The 16,706-nt window shown below is 39.2% G+C and overlaps 1 protein-coding gene across 1 annotated transcript in view; it reads right to left on the reverse strand.

The window, feature by feature from the left end:
* Positions 1-16,706, reverse strand: part of LOC108704037 (sodium- and chloride-dependent GABA transporter 3) — a 105,495-nt gene that overhangs the window by 37,966 nt on the left and 50,823 nt on the right. Inside the window, exon 7 of the mRNA XM_018240407.2 lies at positions 8,400-8,534. Within this exon, the coding sequence (XP_018095896.1) occupies positions 8,400-8,534 (135 nt within the window). The remainder of the gene's footprint in view (positions 1-8,399; positions 8,535-16,706) is intronic.

Genomic DNA, 16,706 nt, shown 5'->3' on the forward strand with positions numbered 1-16,706 from the left:
TGAATGGCTGCCCCCATGGCTACACAGCAGCTTGTTTATATAAACTATAGTAGTACTTATCTGTTATCTACTGTGTATCCTGTGCTTGAATGGCTGCCCCCATGGCTACACAGCAGCTTGTTTATATAAACTATAGTAGTACTTATCTGTTATCTACTGTGTATCCTGTGCTTGAATGGCTGCCCCCATGGCTACACAGCAGCTTGTTTATATAAACTATAGTAGTATTTATCTGTTATCTACTGTGTATCCTGTGCTTGAATGGCTGCCCCCATGGCTACACAGCAGCTTGTTTATATAAACTATAGTAGTACTTATCTGTTATCTACTGTGTATCCTGTGCTTGAATGGCTGCCCCCATGGCTACACAGCAGCTTGTTTATATAAACTATAGTAGTACTTATCTGTTATCTACTGTGTATCCTGTGCTTGAATGGCTGCCCCCATGGCTACACAGCAGCTTGTTTATATAAACTATAGTAGTATTTATCTGTTATCTACTGTGTATCCTGTGCTTGAATGGCTGCCCCCATGGCTACACAGCAGCTTGTTTATATAAATTATAGTAGTACTTATCTGTTATCTACTGTGTATCCTGTGCTTGAATGGCTGCCCCCATGGCTACACAGCAGCTTGTTTATATAAACTATAGTAGTACTTATCTGTTATCTACTGTGTATCCTGTGCTTGAATGGCTGCCCCCATGGCTACACAGCAGCTTGTTTATATAAACTATAGTAGTACTTATCTGTTATCTACTGTGTATCCTGTGCTTGAATGGCTGCCCCCATGGCTACACAGCAGCTTGTTTATATAAACTATAGTAGTACTTATCTGTTATCTACTGTGTATTTTGTGCTTGAATGACTGCCCCCATGGCTATACAGCAGCTTGTTTATATAAACTATAGTAGTACTTATCTGTTATCTACTGTGTATCCTGTTCTTGAAAGGCTGCCCCCATGGCTACACAGCAGCTTGTTTATATAAACTATAGTAGTACTTATCTGTTATCTACTGTGTATTTTGTGCTTGAATGGCTGCCCCCGTGGCTACACAGCAGCCTGTTTATATAAACTATAGTAGTACTTATCTGTTATCTACTGTGTATCCTGTGCTTGAATGGCTGCCCCCATGGCTAAACAGCAGCTTGTTTATATAAACTATAGTAGTACTTATCTGTTATCTACTGTGTATCCTGTGCTTGAATGGCTGCCCCCATGGCTACACAGCAGCTTGTTTATATAAACTATAGTAGTATTTATCTGTTATCTACTGTGTATCCTGTGCTTGAATGGCTGCCCCCATGGCTACACAGCAGCTTGTTTCTATAAACTATAGTAGAGTTTCTGAAGCAAACACACCAGTTTTATCAGTGTAGGGCAACACTGTATTATATTTTTATTACATTAAAACACATTAATTTTTTGATGTTAGTGTTCCTTTAAGACTTATAGCATTCACAGCTTCCATTGAAATACATTATTAAAGTGAAATTATACCTATACCTGCCCCATACCCACCCAGGTATAATGTTCAATGAAGGTCAGTTAGGGGGAGATTTGGGGTGATGCTTATTTGTACCCTGGGTACCCCTGGAACTATAGCAGGGTGACACCCCAATGTTTCTATATATCTGTAACCTTGTTATGAGCTAAGGGGGCCCAGTCTGAAGGCCAGTTAGGGGGAGATTTGGGGTGAGTGCTTATTTGTACCCTGGGTACCCCTGGAACTATAGCAGGGTGACTGTTACCCCAATGTTTCTATATATCTGTAACCTTGTTATGAGCTAAGGGGACCCAGTCTGAAGGTCAGTTAGGGGGAGATTTGGGGTGAGTGCTTATTTGTACCCTGGGTACCCCTGGAACTATAGCAGGGTTACTACCATACTTTCATTTATCTATAACATTGCAGACAAGAGGCCTAACCAAATTTTAGAACTAGAAGGCCAGAACTGAAAAATCATGAAAAATCCTGTTCCATGCTTAGACATTATCACGTGTTGCTTCTGACTGCAGATTACTAAGCACAAATAAATACATTCTCAAATCTTTATAAAATAAAACTGCAGATCGTTTTAACCAAATTGGCATGTATCAAGTACTCTCAGAACTTCCCAACTCTATGTTACTTTGTTACTTTGAACAAAAAAGATACAAGAACAAAAGTTCTGCATAAGTCATTTATAAAATTCCATTTACAGAAATGAATACTCCTTTAAATTTAAAATATATGTATTAAACATCCCTATAACAGTAAGACTAGGCCGGCAGTTCTTCCCAGACATTGTCTCAGTCACTAGGTCCATTTATATAAATATACTTTATATTGTATGTTATTAATGGAGACATTTCTGGTAGAATAAACCTTAGATAAAGGGAGATCACAAGCCATTTACTGTTATCCAATCTTTTCAATCTTTCCCTGGAACATTGACTTGTCATCTATAAAGCTCATATAGGGAAGGCATGAGAATAATGGTGCAGTTTATAAGAGATGGACTCAGTGTCTATCTAATATCATCTCTGTATAAAAGTAACACTGATTCTTGTCTTGAATGAAATCTCTATCTGTGGGATTGATAACTGGCACCAAGTGGTACAGAAACCTGGAGATTTCTGAAATAAATCATTCGGACTTATTAGAAATATGCTGGGGATGTGAATGACCCAGGTGGCCCCAAACGTCTGTGTTACAGATTATTATTACATAGGGCTTTGCAGGGAGGAGCGCTAATAATAGTTGCTGCTTTTTGGATTTTTATGTCTTTGATCAACACTTTCGTGGGGCTTTTTACAGCCAGCGGAGGTCCCTCTCCTTTAATACTCCCATAATGAGAAGACACAGAAATCTCCAGCCAACTGTGCTTTATATGTAAATTAACTCTTTATATAATGGTTAATTTATCCTACAACTTGTTCTCATCATGCGTGTTTAACTGGAATCCCATCCATAAAGCACCAAAAAGCTGCTGGAGTTAGCCAGAAAGGAAGTAGAGACAGTCACACGAGTACCAGGAAATACAGTCCCCCATGTAAAGGAAGTAGAGACAGTCACACGAGTACAAGGAAATACACTCCCCCATGCAAAGGAAGTAGAGACAGTCACACGAGTACAAGGAAATACACTCCCCCATGCAAAGGAAGTAGAGACAGTCACATGAGTACCAGGAAATACACTCCCCCATGCAAGGAAGTAGAGACAGTCACATGAGTACCAGGAAATACACTCCCCCATGCAAAGGAAGTAGAGACAGTCACATGAGTACCAGGAAATACACTCCCCCATGCAAAGGAAGTAGAGACAGTCACATGAGTACCAGGAAATACACTCCCCCATGCAAAGGAAGTAGAGACAGTCACATGAGTACCAGGAAATACACTCCCCCATGCAAAGGAATTACCAGGAAATACACTTCCCCATGCAAAGGAAGTAGAGACAGTCACATGAGTACCAGGAAATACACTCCCTCATGCAAAGGAAGTAGAGACAGTCACATGAGTACCAGGACATACACTCCCCTTTGCAAGGAAGTAGAGACAGTCACACGAGTAAAGCAATAGCAGATAGACAGGAGCCGACAACCACGGATAGTGTTAAGATAAAAAGACATCTTTATTTCCAAGCATCTTTAAAACACAAACAGGCATCCTCTTGGAGCTCTTTAGCTAAACCATGTTGTGTCTAGTCACCTGACGCGTTTCGTGCCTCTCTTTGGCACTTCATCAGAGGTGGAGTCTAGTCCTGGCTCTCTGCCTTATATAGTGAGTACAATTAAAACAACATACCCTTTAAAACTTACATATTACACTTTAGGTTTGTTATCAGGCTATCAATTTACTATATAATCATGGGGACATTAATCAAATTAATACAATTATCGGAATCCAAATTGGGGACTATTTTTATACTTATATATTTTTAATTTAATTCAATTTGGTTTAAAGAAAACATGAAACCTCCCAATCACTGTTTAACCCCTGTGGGAGGCGTGTCTTCAATATAAAAATCCAGTATACCTCCCTTTGATCTATCAATTTCTGCAAATCTCCTCCTCTCACTCCTAATTTAACTGATTCAATACCCTGGAATTTTACTAAGCTGAAGTTGCTGTTGTGGTTTAACATATTGTGTTTACTTATGGCTGATACTCTCTTGTGGTTACAGCTGGTGTAATCCGAGTTATTCAAGTCAATGGGTACAAGATGCTCTCGCACCCGTTCCTTTAAAGGTCTGCAGGTACGACCCACATATTGTTTGCCACACTCACATGTGGCTAAATAAATGACACATTTAGAATCACAGTTAATATAACTCCGTATAGGAAAATTCTTCCCAGTTATACTGCTCTGAAAGCTATCCTTAACCATTATGTGTTTGCAAACCATACATCTATTTTTGCCACATTTGTAACATCCATTTTTGTTTAACCATTTGTTGCTTTCTTTTCTAGGTTTTCTTGAAGAATATAAACTTGGGGAGACATCACTAGCAATGGTTCTATTGCGTTTGAATACAAATCTAATCTCATCTAAGATTGACTGATCTAACAATGGATCCATTCTAAGGACATCCAATCTTTTTTTAATTATTTTTTTAATCTGGTTTGCCTGACTGCTATAAGGAGTAATAAACAGTGTTGACTGTTCATTAAGATGTTTCTGTGAATTTTTTCTTTTGTCTGTCTGTCTATCATTCTGTTTTCTCTAATAGGCCCCACTTAAAATATCCTGTCTAGAGGTAGCCACTGCTCTCTCATAGGCCTCTTTAATGGCCCTCGTATCATATTTCCTTTCCAGCAGTCTATCCCAAAGTGCCATGGCTTGGTTCTAGAAGGCATCCCATGTGGTGCAAATACGTCTTAGACGCAAAAATTGCCCCACCGGGATGCCCCCCAGGACCGATTTGGGATGACAGCTGTCAGCCCTCAGTATTGTGTTTCTCATGATGGGTTTCATGTATACATCACATTCAATTTTATCCTGAGTAACACCCTTCAGTGAAATATCCAAGAACTCAATTTCATTTTTTTGCCAGTTATGTGTGAAATGTAAATTATAATTGTTAGTATTACAATATTCTACAAATTTAGTGGCTTCCTGCTCGGTACTCTCCCATATTACAATTAAATCATCTATATAACGATGATAGGTTTTTATATTCTGTCTGAAGGGGTTAATTTGTCCATAGACGCTGCACTGCTCCCACCAACCCATCACTAGGTTGGCATATGTGGGGGCAAATTTTGCCCCCATAGCGGTGCCTCGTCTCTGGAGATAAAAAACCCCATCAAACATAAAATAATTATGTGTTAGGAGATACTCAATACTGAGCAGGACAAACTGTTGTGTATCTGTATCATAAATGTTAGAGTAAAGGAGACAAAATTCTATAGCCTTCATCCCCATTTCATGTTGTATACTGGTATATAAAGAGGTAACATCTAGTGTCAGCCAACTAAACTTATCTGACCACTTGATCTCTTCTACTATCTGTAAGTAATGGCCTGTATCTCTCACATATGAAGGCAACAATTTGACTATCGGTTGTAACATGTTATCTACAATACGGGAGAGATTCTCTTTCAGACCGTCGATTCCAGAAATTATAGGTCTCCCTCTAACCTGTTCAATCCCTTTACGAGTAACAGGAAATGCACTCCCCCATGCAAAGGAAGTAGAGACAGTCACATGAATATCAGGAAATATGCTTTCCCATACAAAGAAAGTAGAGACAGTCACATGAGTGCCAGGCAGTGATGGGTGAATTTGTCCCGTTTCGCCACGAATCCCATTTCACCATAGGCGAAAAATTTGAATTTATTCGGCAGGCGGGAATTTGCTGTGAATTTTGACGCAGGTAAATCGCCGGCGTCTAAATTGTGGCGGTAAATTCGCTGGTGGTGAAACGCGCAAAATAACAGTGAATTTGCACCTGCCGAATAAATTCGCCCATCACTACTACCAGGAAATATACTCCCCCATACAAAGGAAGAAGAGACAGTCACATGACTAAAAGTCAACCCACTATTCACTAACTTACTCCTAGAACATTATACTCATTCTTTCCTCCAAAATGATCAAGGGTTTTACGGGTTTGGGGCAGTAATGAGGCACAATGACAGCTGGAATAGAGAGCAAGAGGAAAGCAGCAACAGAACAATTCTGTGTGTTAAATGTTGGAGAAGATATAGTGGAAACACAATTTCACCTGCAGATATGTTGCATTCAATTCCAATAATTAAATAATACAAATCATCATCATCATCATCATGCTTATAATGTATTTGTGCAGTTTCTTTATCTTGCTTGTTGCTCAGTGCGTCAGTCACTATAATAACTATTATTATTATTTCCTCACTAGTCACAATTATTCAGCACAAGTGAATGATATGGAATCACAGTGACTGTCAGCGGGTTCAATATGTTTTTCTCTTGCGCACAACAATATACAATATTCCTACTGAATTGTTTCTTTATTGGAATGACATTTTAACCTACTTATACATTGAAAAATGATAATAGATGCCCCCAAGAAATATATCTGCTTGTGGGCTCCTGAATTGAGTTACTGTAGCGCAGAATAATCAGAATAAACGTATCCGTATATGTTATTTGAAACCAAAATATACGTTTATCACTATTGCATTAACATATCTTCTTCTGCATTATTTTATAGATCCAAACCAACATCTAGTGGAAAAAACACAGTTACACTTTTATAACCATTACCCCCAGACCTGCTAATATAAATAAATAATAGTGCTATGGGGTTTTTTAGCCTCAATAATAGTTTGTGTGTTATACTAAGTATTAATGGAGGAAAGTAACCAATAACATATCTGCTCACTATACTGTATATCCTGTGTAAAGAGCTGATGTTTTTTCCTCGAAAATTAGAGTTTTTGAGTTGTACATTTTTTTAGTGAAAGCTAACATGTTCAGGTTAAAAAAAAACTTGAATCGATTGAGTTTAAAAAATATTCGAGCTTTATTAATATACCTTGATCCTGGAAATAGCTGAAATCCAAAAATACACCACCTAAAACCTGTCGAGGTTCTGTAGAAGTCAATGGCAGAGGTCCCTTGAACCATTTGAACAAGTTAACAGCCTGCTTGATATTCAAGTTTTTTCGGAGGGTTTTGCCCAAAAACTCAAATTGAGATCTCGATTCGATCGATTCAAGATTTTTTTTCATTGAAAACTCAATCAATTCAAGTTTTCGGGTTGCAGGACCTGAACTCGCATATTCGGGGTTTTTTCTCACCGTTTGAGGTCATTCGAAGTAAAAAATAGCACTTTACCTTTGATAAATAACTCCGTTAATGTTAGGAATAAATTCTGTGTTGTACAGAGCCTTTATTTCTGATTCATTTTTAGTTTCTCCTTTGGACACAGAATCCTGATTTTTTTTTTAAAGAATTTCTTTAGACTTGGGGCCGAACATCATATGAGGGCAAACACACATGCATTGACTATAGGGGAATGTAAAAGGAGGGATAAAGGCTCAGACTAGGGGGCAAATTCACTAACAATCGTAGTTTCGCCAGGCGCAACTTCGCCGCGCTTCGCCAGGCGTAGTTTCGCCAGCGCTTCGCAAATTCACTAAAATCCGAAGTTCCGCACAGGGGTAGCGTAAGGTTGCGAAGTTGCGCTAGCGTTGATTCGCTATATAAAGCGAAGTTGCGCTAGCGAAGGCTAATTTGCATACGGCGCCAAATTCAAATTTCAATGGATGAATACGTATCAGCACTACAAATGCCTAGAAAACCTTCAATTCATCAAATAAAATGTTTATTTTGCCCTACACATGTGCCCACTGTCTAGGTAAGTTGCCATGAGTCAGGAAATGTAGGGGGGAAGGAGGGGAGCCCCAAAAAAATTTTCGATCTTTTTCAGCCTATCAGCCATCATGTAGAAAACAAGCCAGCGTTTTTTGGGACTTAGAAAAAATTTTGACTTTTTTTGAAGCAATCCCTATCTACTCTATTGCGCTTCGCCAGGTCTGAGGTGGCGAAGGAAGTCTAGCGTAAAAGGTAGCGTTCAGTACAATGCGCGCGTTAGTGAATTTGCGTAGTTACGTCGCTAGCGAAACTTCGCCAGGCGTAAGGATGCGAAGTAACACTAGCGAAACTACGCCAGCGTTCATTAGTGAATTTGCGCAGTAACGAAAATGACAAACGCTAGCGAAGTAACGCTAGCGTTCGGCGCTTAGTGAATTTGCCCCTAGGGGTCAGTGACAGAGGAGTTACGTGTCTAGCGCTCCCCCTCCCCCATTGTGCCCAAGACACTTGCTTCTTCTATCTACCCCTAGTTCCAGCCCTGATGAAGGGCAACGTTATCCCCCAAAACAATCAGGCAAATCACAGAAATGAGGGAATATTTAAGCCAGAGACCTACCTGTGGATCCGACAGCCGGGATAGATCTGGGTACAGGTAGAATTTGATTCCTTCAGATGCTCCAGGTAAAGTCACCCCACGAACAAGAAGAATCAGAAGCATTACATAGGGAAATGTGGCAGTGACATAGACAACCTATTGGAAAGGGAACATAACAGCAGTTAAGGCAAATATTTCATACCCAGGTTCAAATATTCATATCAGTAGGAATTCTTCAGCACAGATCAAGATATTTCCCCAGAGGAAGTTCGACAATTGCTTTATGATTTACTTATAAATTCATGATGTCAGACCTACTTCCTAAAGCTCCTCCTGAAAAACAGCTTGGCACCCAGGGACCCATCGCTCTGCCTCCATTACAGACGCAAGAATAGAAATGTCTTTATCTGTTTATCTGTACTGACCTCCAAGTGCACAACTAGTATCATCATTGAAATGACAGAAATGTAGATAGTCGGATAGATAGAAAGAAAAAAGATGATAGATAGATATTTATGAAGAAAGAAAGAAAGAAAGAAATACACAAATATAACACAACTGTGTAGCACAACACAACTCTATAACACAACTCTATGACACAACTCTATGACACAACACTATAGGTTGATAAAGGGGTGGAGCCCAGAAACATTGCATTTCCACATTAAATATTTGCAAGGGTTCATCCTGCATCTTGTGTGCCAGTTTGCTTCTTTTGTACATATATTGGGAGGTTGCCATATCCTCCTGTCATTGAGCACCAAGCATTCCAATATTATATAACAAGGGTGTGTGAGAGCCTTCTTGATATTAGTAAAACACTATAGCACAACTCTATTTCTCAACTCCATGGCACAACCCTATGGCACAACTCTATGGCACCACTCTATGGCAAAACCCTATGGCGCAACTCTAGAGCATAACTCTATGGCACAACCCTATGGCACAACTCTATGGCACAACTCTATGGCACATCTCTATGGCACAACTCTATGGCACAACTCTATGGCACAACTCTATGGCACATCTCTATGGCACATCTCTATGGCACATCTCTATGGCACAACCCTTTGGCACAACTCTATAGCACAATCCTGTGGCACAATTCCATGGCACAACCCTATGGCACAACTCTATGCAACAGCTCTATAGCAAAACTCTAAAGCCCAATTCAATAGAACAACGCTGTGGCTCAACTCTATAGTAGTACAACTCTATGGCACAACTCTATGGCACAAATCTATAGCACAAACCTATGGCACAACTCTATGGCACAACTCTATAGCACAACTCTATGGCACAACTCTATGGCACAACTCTATGGCACAAATCTTTGCAACAGCCCTATAGCACAACTCTATAACACAACTCTATAGCACAACTCTATAACACAACGCTATAGCACAACTCTATGCAACAGCTCTATAGCCCAACACTATAGCACAACTCTATGGAACAATGCTATTGCACAACTCTCTTGCACCACACTGTAGCACAACTCTATAGCACAACTGAACAGCACAAAACTGTAGCACTACACTTATTATGTTACTCATGAATAACAGCTTACTATGGGCCCCTAGAGCAGGTGGAGTAGGGAATATGTAAGGGTTGGGTGGGGTACGGTTTCCATATACATTAATTAGTCAATACCTAATACCTCGTTAGGGATGTCAAGTGGGTTCCCTAGTCCATAAAAAGGAGAGGATCTCAAATTTCATCTTGATTGGGCTGCACTTAGAGGGGGGCTATAGTATTAGAGCTTGAGGCCAGGGGGCCGAGTGGAGAAAAAGATCTTCATGTTATGACTAGCTATGTGAAGGCTAGCTACTTTCATAGCTCACTATGAGGGATAGGGGGGCTCACCTTGAAGACTGGTTAGAATGCCTAGTCACTCTCCTAGCTGTACCCTAGGTGCCAGCTTTAAAGCCAGTTAGGGTAATATCTGGGGTGTCAGCAGTATATTTTCTATTTAAGATAATGTCTGAATGTCTGCCAATGTTTTTCTTTATCTGTCACCTTGTTATAATTTAAGGGGTGTGCTGACCAAAGGTTCAAGCTTACATGGTGTTTGAAACTCAGACAACCACTGGGCTAAGGGAAACAAAATGGCAGCTGTCACAAATATACATTATATGGGGAAGAAATAACCCCGCAACAGCAAGAACTGCACTTTGTTACAATGTTTATCTCATTCCTCAAGCTCCCCTGAAGGAGAAGCCTGGAGGCCAGGGTGAGAAGACCAGAATGGGCCGGGGACAGGGCAGGGGAGGAGATCTGGCTGTTTTATTGCCTCTCACATGGAGACTTTAAAGACTGTGAACTCAGCATTCACGTCATGGACTTTCTCATTGACTTTGTTTAATACGGAGATCAATCTTGGACTGACTGTTCAAGCCCAGGCGGTTATTTGCCATCACTTGAAACTGAAACAAAAGGTACTTCAGAAAATGGGATTGTTACTTTCTGGTTTCCTTTCCTGGGACCTGAATGGCCCTTTCTTCCCAAATCTTTATTTTTCTCTCTGAGCCCAACTGCTTTCCTGCGAGCCATTGAATTCATTAGACTCTGTGGAACTTGCCTGAGAAAATTTGACTTAATGAGCAAGACGGCCATGGATATTGGTTGGAAGAATAATTAAATTCTGCTGATGAAAATGTTATTTCCTAACAGAGCACAGTCGGCGCGGCAGTATTGTGTGTTAGATAGCACTCACTGCTGGAATGAGACTTTAATTACATTTTGTAATTTGCTTCTATTAAAAGCAGGTCCTAAGAGTAATTTACTGTGCAGTTCAGGCTGAAATTTAAAGAATAAATCCATGTGAGGGGTCGGTCTGCCTTTGCTAGAATTCTGTCTATTCCATTTTATCTTTTTTATCTTTATTATTTAGTTATTTACTTACAGGCAGCCAAGACATCGACACATGAAACAACTAAATCAACTAAAGCCTCCTCGCTAATCATTTAACAGTTAACACCATTACACTGGTCCCTGGGGGGAAGGTTTTAGTTCACCTTTAATAATGCATGACAGGGCTGCTTTAATGAGATAAGAGCCGACCACAACATTTATCACAATTTTGTGCACATCTAAATGCTATTAAAATGGTACTTGGACCCAGACATGGTCTTTACAACTTACACTGCACAGTTCAGTTTGCTCTGATCATTGTCGGGCAATTGTGAACAAGGTATAAAATAGAGGCACACAAATAAGCCCTGGAATTAGCACATAACTTCGTAGGGTTACTTTTGGGGTTCCCTTAGCCTGTTCTGCCTGTTCTGCCAGCGTTATTAACATTGCACTCTAACAGTGATCCCATTCGCACACCAATTGCGAAAGAAAAACTTCACATCTGATGTGACATTTTCCAATCTGCATTGATAACTTGCTCACATGTGGCAGGCCATGCTATGTCTCAGGAGCCCACTGCTACTCTGAATTTCTTGGAAAAACAATTGCTTTGTGGGTACAAAATATGGTAGCCAACATCTGTCCAATTTCCACATAGTTCCACTACAGTAAATGTAAACCTTTATATCTCAGTCTATTGCAACATGCACTGGAACATGCAGTGAAGTGCAATCATCACCATGTACACAACTAGCAATATGTAAGTAAAATTCTACATGCATTTTATGGAGCTGGACTGTCCAACTAGAGCCCTCCAAGGAATTTTTATGGGACCCAGTCTGCTTAAGAACTCCACAGTCTTTAATATTTTTTATTACAGAAAGTAAGCCAAGTGCATGTTGAAAAGGAACACTGTTCATTACAGAAAAACATTGTATGGAACAGGTTGTAGAGGAACACTATTCACTACAAAAGAACATCAGATGGAACATGTAGAGGAACACTAATCATTACAGAAGAGCATTAGATGGAACATGTTGCAGAAGAACACTGTTCATTACAAAAGCATTGGATGGAACAGGTTAAAGAGGAACACTATTCACTACAAAAGCATTGGATGGAACATGTTGTAGAGAAACAATAGTCATTACAAGAGAATCTGTTTGAAAATGTTGCAGAGGAACATTGTTTATTACAAGAGGTTGCAGAGGAACACTATTCACTATAGAAGAGCATTGAATGGAACAGGTTGTAGAGGAACACTATTCACTACAAAAGAATATCGGATGGAACATGTTTCAGAGGAACTCTATTCACTACAGAAGAGCATAAGATGGAACATGTTGCAGAAGAACACTGTTGACAACAAGAGCATTGAATGGAAAAGGTTATAGAGGAACACTATAAACTACAGAAGAACATTGAATGGAAGAGGTTGCAGAGGAAACCTATTCACTATAGAAGGGCATTGAATGGAACATGTAATCTTCTTATTCTGCATACTATTTGTTATCATATTGATTTTTATGGTTTATTGTGAAAACCAAATAAAATATTTCAAACCAGAACTGAATGAAACATGTTGAAGAAGAAGACTATTCACTTCAGAAAAGCATCAGATGGAACAGGTTGCAGAGGAACACTATTCTCTAAGGAAGACTATCAGATGGAACATAGAGGATCTCTATTTACTGCAGAAGAGTATTGGATGGGAAATGTTGCAGAGGAACACTATTCACTACAGAAGAGCTTCGAATGGAATATGTTGTAGAAGAAAACTATTCTCTACAGATGAGCATCGGATGGGACATGTTGTAGAGAAACAATAATCACTTCAGAAGAGCATTGGATGGAACATTTTGTAAAGGAACAATATACACTAAAGAAGAGCATTGGATGGAACATGTTGCAAAGGAACTCTATTTACTACAGAAGAGTATTGGATGGGAAATGTTGCAGAGGAACACTATTCACTACAGAAGAGCTTCGAATGGAATATGTTGTAGAAGAAAACTGTTCACTATAGAAGAGCATCGAATGGAACAGGTTGCCGAGTAACACTATTCACTATAGAAGAGCATTGGATGGAACATGTTCTAGAGGAACACTATTCACTACAGAAGAGGATTGGATGGAACATGTTGTAGAGAAACAATAGTCATTACAAGAGAATCTGTTTGAAAATGTTGCAGAGGAACCTAGTTTATTACAAGAGAAATGATTGAAAATCTTGTTAAAATGGGGCAATTTAGCAGACAAGCTCTATGAAAACTATATATTTTCATACACTAACTATAGAGTTTAGTATCACAATAGCCTTTGTATTATGTCTGTCCAAGAAATCATCCAAGTCCCTCTTATAGTCATTAACTGAATCATCACCCGGCAGTGCATTCCCCAACCTCACTGTCCTCACTGTGATGAACCCCCTACTCTGTTCCTTTAAATGAAACTTCTTTTCCTCTAGTCTGAAGGGGAGGCCTCTGGTACGTGATTCTCTTTATGGGTAAAAAGGTCCCCTGTTATTTGTCTATAATGTCCTCTAATGTACTTGTAAAGTCTAATCATGTCCCCTCACAAGCGCCTTTTTTCCCCCAGAGAAAACAACCCCAACCTTGTCAGTCTCCCCTCATAATTTAACTCTTCCCTCCCTCTAACCAGTTTAGTTGCACTTAGTCTCTGCACTCTCTCCAGCTCATTTATATCCCTCTTAAAGAAGAATGAAACTTTAAAAAATTAAACTTTCCCAAAATGTTCACTATTACCCCCCTCCTGAAATGCTGCATTGAAAAGTGTAACATTATTATTGTTTTCATGCAGTAATATTTGCAACTTTGGGCGTATATTAGACTTGGCTGCCGCCATTTTCATCTCACCGTGTCACTTCCCCCATAGCACTTCACTGATATTGTGCAAACATGTCCTGTAACCAACTCCTCCTCTCCCTGCTACACTGTAAAGTAATGCGAGCGGAAGAGCTGGAAAGCATAGGCTTCCCTATGGTAATAAGAAACCATCATATTATTGGTTAAGGGGATAAGGCAGGCGAGGCACAAAGGTCATTGATGTTCAGTCATGTCACATGACCGGGCTGTGTTCCTAAATTATTTTTTGTGATAAATAATTTGAGCCTTTTTTATCTTTTAGTTTCATTGTCCTTTAACCAAAACTGCCCCTCCATACTCAAGGTATGGCCTTACCAGGGACCTATAAAGGGGCAAAATCATATATCTCTCGAGTTAATGCCCTTTTTATATCCAAGATAGAACTTTATTTGCTTTAGTGGCCACAGAATGACACTGCCTAGAGTTTCACAGTCTGTTATCCACAAATACCCCCAAATCCTTATACAATTTAGGGGGTTATTTAAAAAGTCAGAATTTATCTCAATATTTTCTGAAAAAACTCCAAATTTGCACGAGTTTTTTCGGCTTTTTTATTAATACACTTTTCCGAAAATTTTGTTTGTAGGAGTAAATCTGAAAAAATCATGAAAAATACAAATTTTAAAATTTTTTCAGAAATTCAACCTGAAAACACTGAAAACTTCGGAATATTGCACGAAACTCAGTGCAGATCAAAAAATCTTGGGACTTCTCCCATTGACTTACATACAACCTTCTGCAGGTCTGAAATGCCAGATTTTAGGTTTCTGACTTTTCCAACCTCGGGGTTCAGGTTTTTGGCATTCGGAGTTTAGTAAATAACCCTCTTAGTGTATAATTCACATTTATATAATTTCCAAAGAGCATAACCTTGTATTTATCAACATCAAACCTCATTTTCCAGTTTGCTGCCCAGTTTTCCAGTTTAGACAGATCACTTTGCAAAGTGGCAGCACCCTGCATGGAACCTATAGTTCTGCACAATTTAGTATCATCTGCACAAATAGAAAGAGTACTTTCAATGGCCACCTCCAGGTCATTAATAAACAAGTTGAAAAGCAAGGGACCTAGTACAGAGCCCTGCGGTACTCCACTAACAACACTGGTCCAATTAGAAAATGTTCCATTTACCACCACTCTTTGTAGTCTATCTTTTAGCCAGTTCTCTATCCAGGTACAAATACTATGTTCCAGGCCAACATTCCTTCATTTAACCAGTAACCTTTTGTGTGGCACTGTATCAAATGCTTTAGCAAAGTCTAAGTAAATCACATCCACTGCCATTCCAGAATCAAGGTCTCTACTTACCTTCTCATAAAAAGAAATTAAGTTAGTCTGGCAAGATCTATTACGCATAAAACCATGCTGGCACACACTCATAGTATTATGATTTGCTATGAAATCCAGTATCTTATCCTTTATTAACCCTTCGAAAAGCTTTCCTACCACTGACGTCAGACTAACTGGCCTATAGTTTTGAGGCTGAGAACGGGATGACGTGAGAACATCAGGCAAATGGGAAGATACATAAAAGTAAGAAAGGTATTGGATCTGTCATCTGGAATGCTTGGCTCGGGGAATATCTGAAAGGAGGAATCCCATGCCTTAAGGCTACTAAAACATTTAAACATAAAAAGCCCAGTGGCTATGTTTTTCAGCACGGGTTTCCCATTAAGCACAAGGTACTTACTTATTATTACAGAACAAGCAAATCTATTTTAACTGATGTTATGGTAAATGGCATTGCCTTATTACAGAGCTGTCTGAATAATGGGTTTCCACATTATAAATCCCCTACTCTTATAGGAATGCTCAGCGCCAGATTGTTCCTTCATGACAACCTCCCCCACATACATCCCATATATAAAGTAATATAAATATTTTATGGCAAGGAAATGTAGTAAAAGTAAAATCCATGACATATTTATAAAGCTCCATTTCTGTCCTTGTGCATAAATAAATGTCAGAAACAACCCATTACACAGAACTAAATGGCGTATGAAAATTGGGCGGATCCCCAAAACGGCACCATTATTTTACTGGGCGTCAGATCTACCAGTCAAGTTTAAACATCTTTTTGCTCCCTAATTTCACCCGTAGATAAATATTTGTATGACATCAAAACACAGCCTTAGCAATATGTTAGATTTCATCATTCTTTAATGCATTCAAATCTCTGCACAAGCAAAATGTATATTCTCTGTTTATTTACTAAAAGTGATGGGCGAATCTGTCCCGTTTAGCTTCACCGAAAAATTTTGTAAATGGCGGAAAAATTCGAGAAACAGTGAGAAATTCGCAAAACGCATTAAAGTCAAATTTATTTTGACATGCGGCAATTTTGACACAAGCGACGATTTTTATACGTGCGACTATTTTGTCCGAATGCATTTAAGTCAATGGGTGTCCGACAATTTTGACGCATGACAATCCATGCCTGGCGAATAAATTTGCCCATCACTATTTACTAATATTTACTTTTTCAGGTGCATCATTTAAGAAAGAAAATCACTGTAAAACAAAGCTCTTTATTGCAAATTCCTAATCTTATTCTAAGACCCCGTGGTCTCAATTCATTTTCTCACCT

Source organism: Xenopus laevis, chromosome 4L (genome assembly GCF_017654675.1).
Source record: "Xenopus laevis strain J_2021 chromosome 4L, Xenopus_laevis_v10.1, whole genome shotgun sequence".
In the NCBI taxonomy this organism is placed as follows: domain Eukaryota; kingdom Metazoa; phylum Chordata; class Amphibia; order Anura; family Pipidae; genus Xenopus; species Xenopus laevis.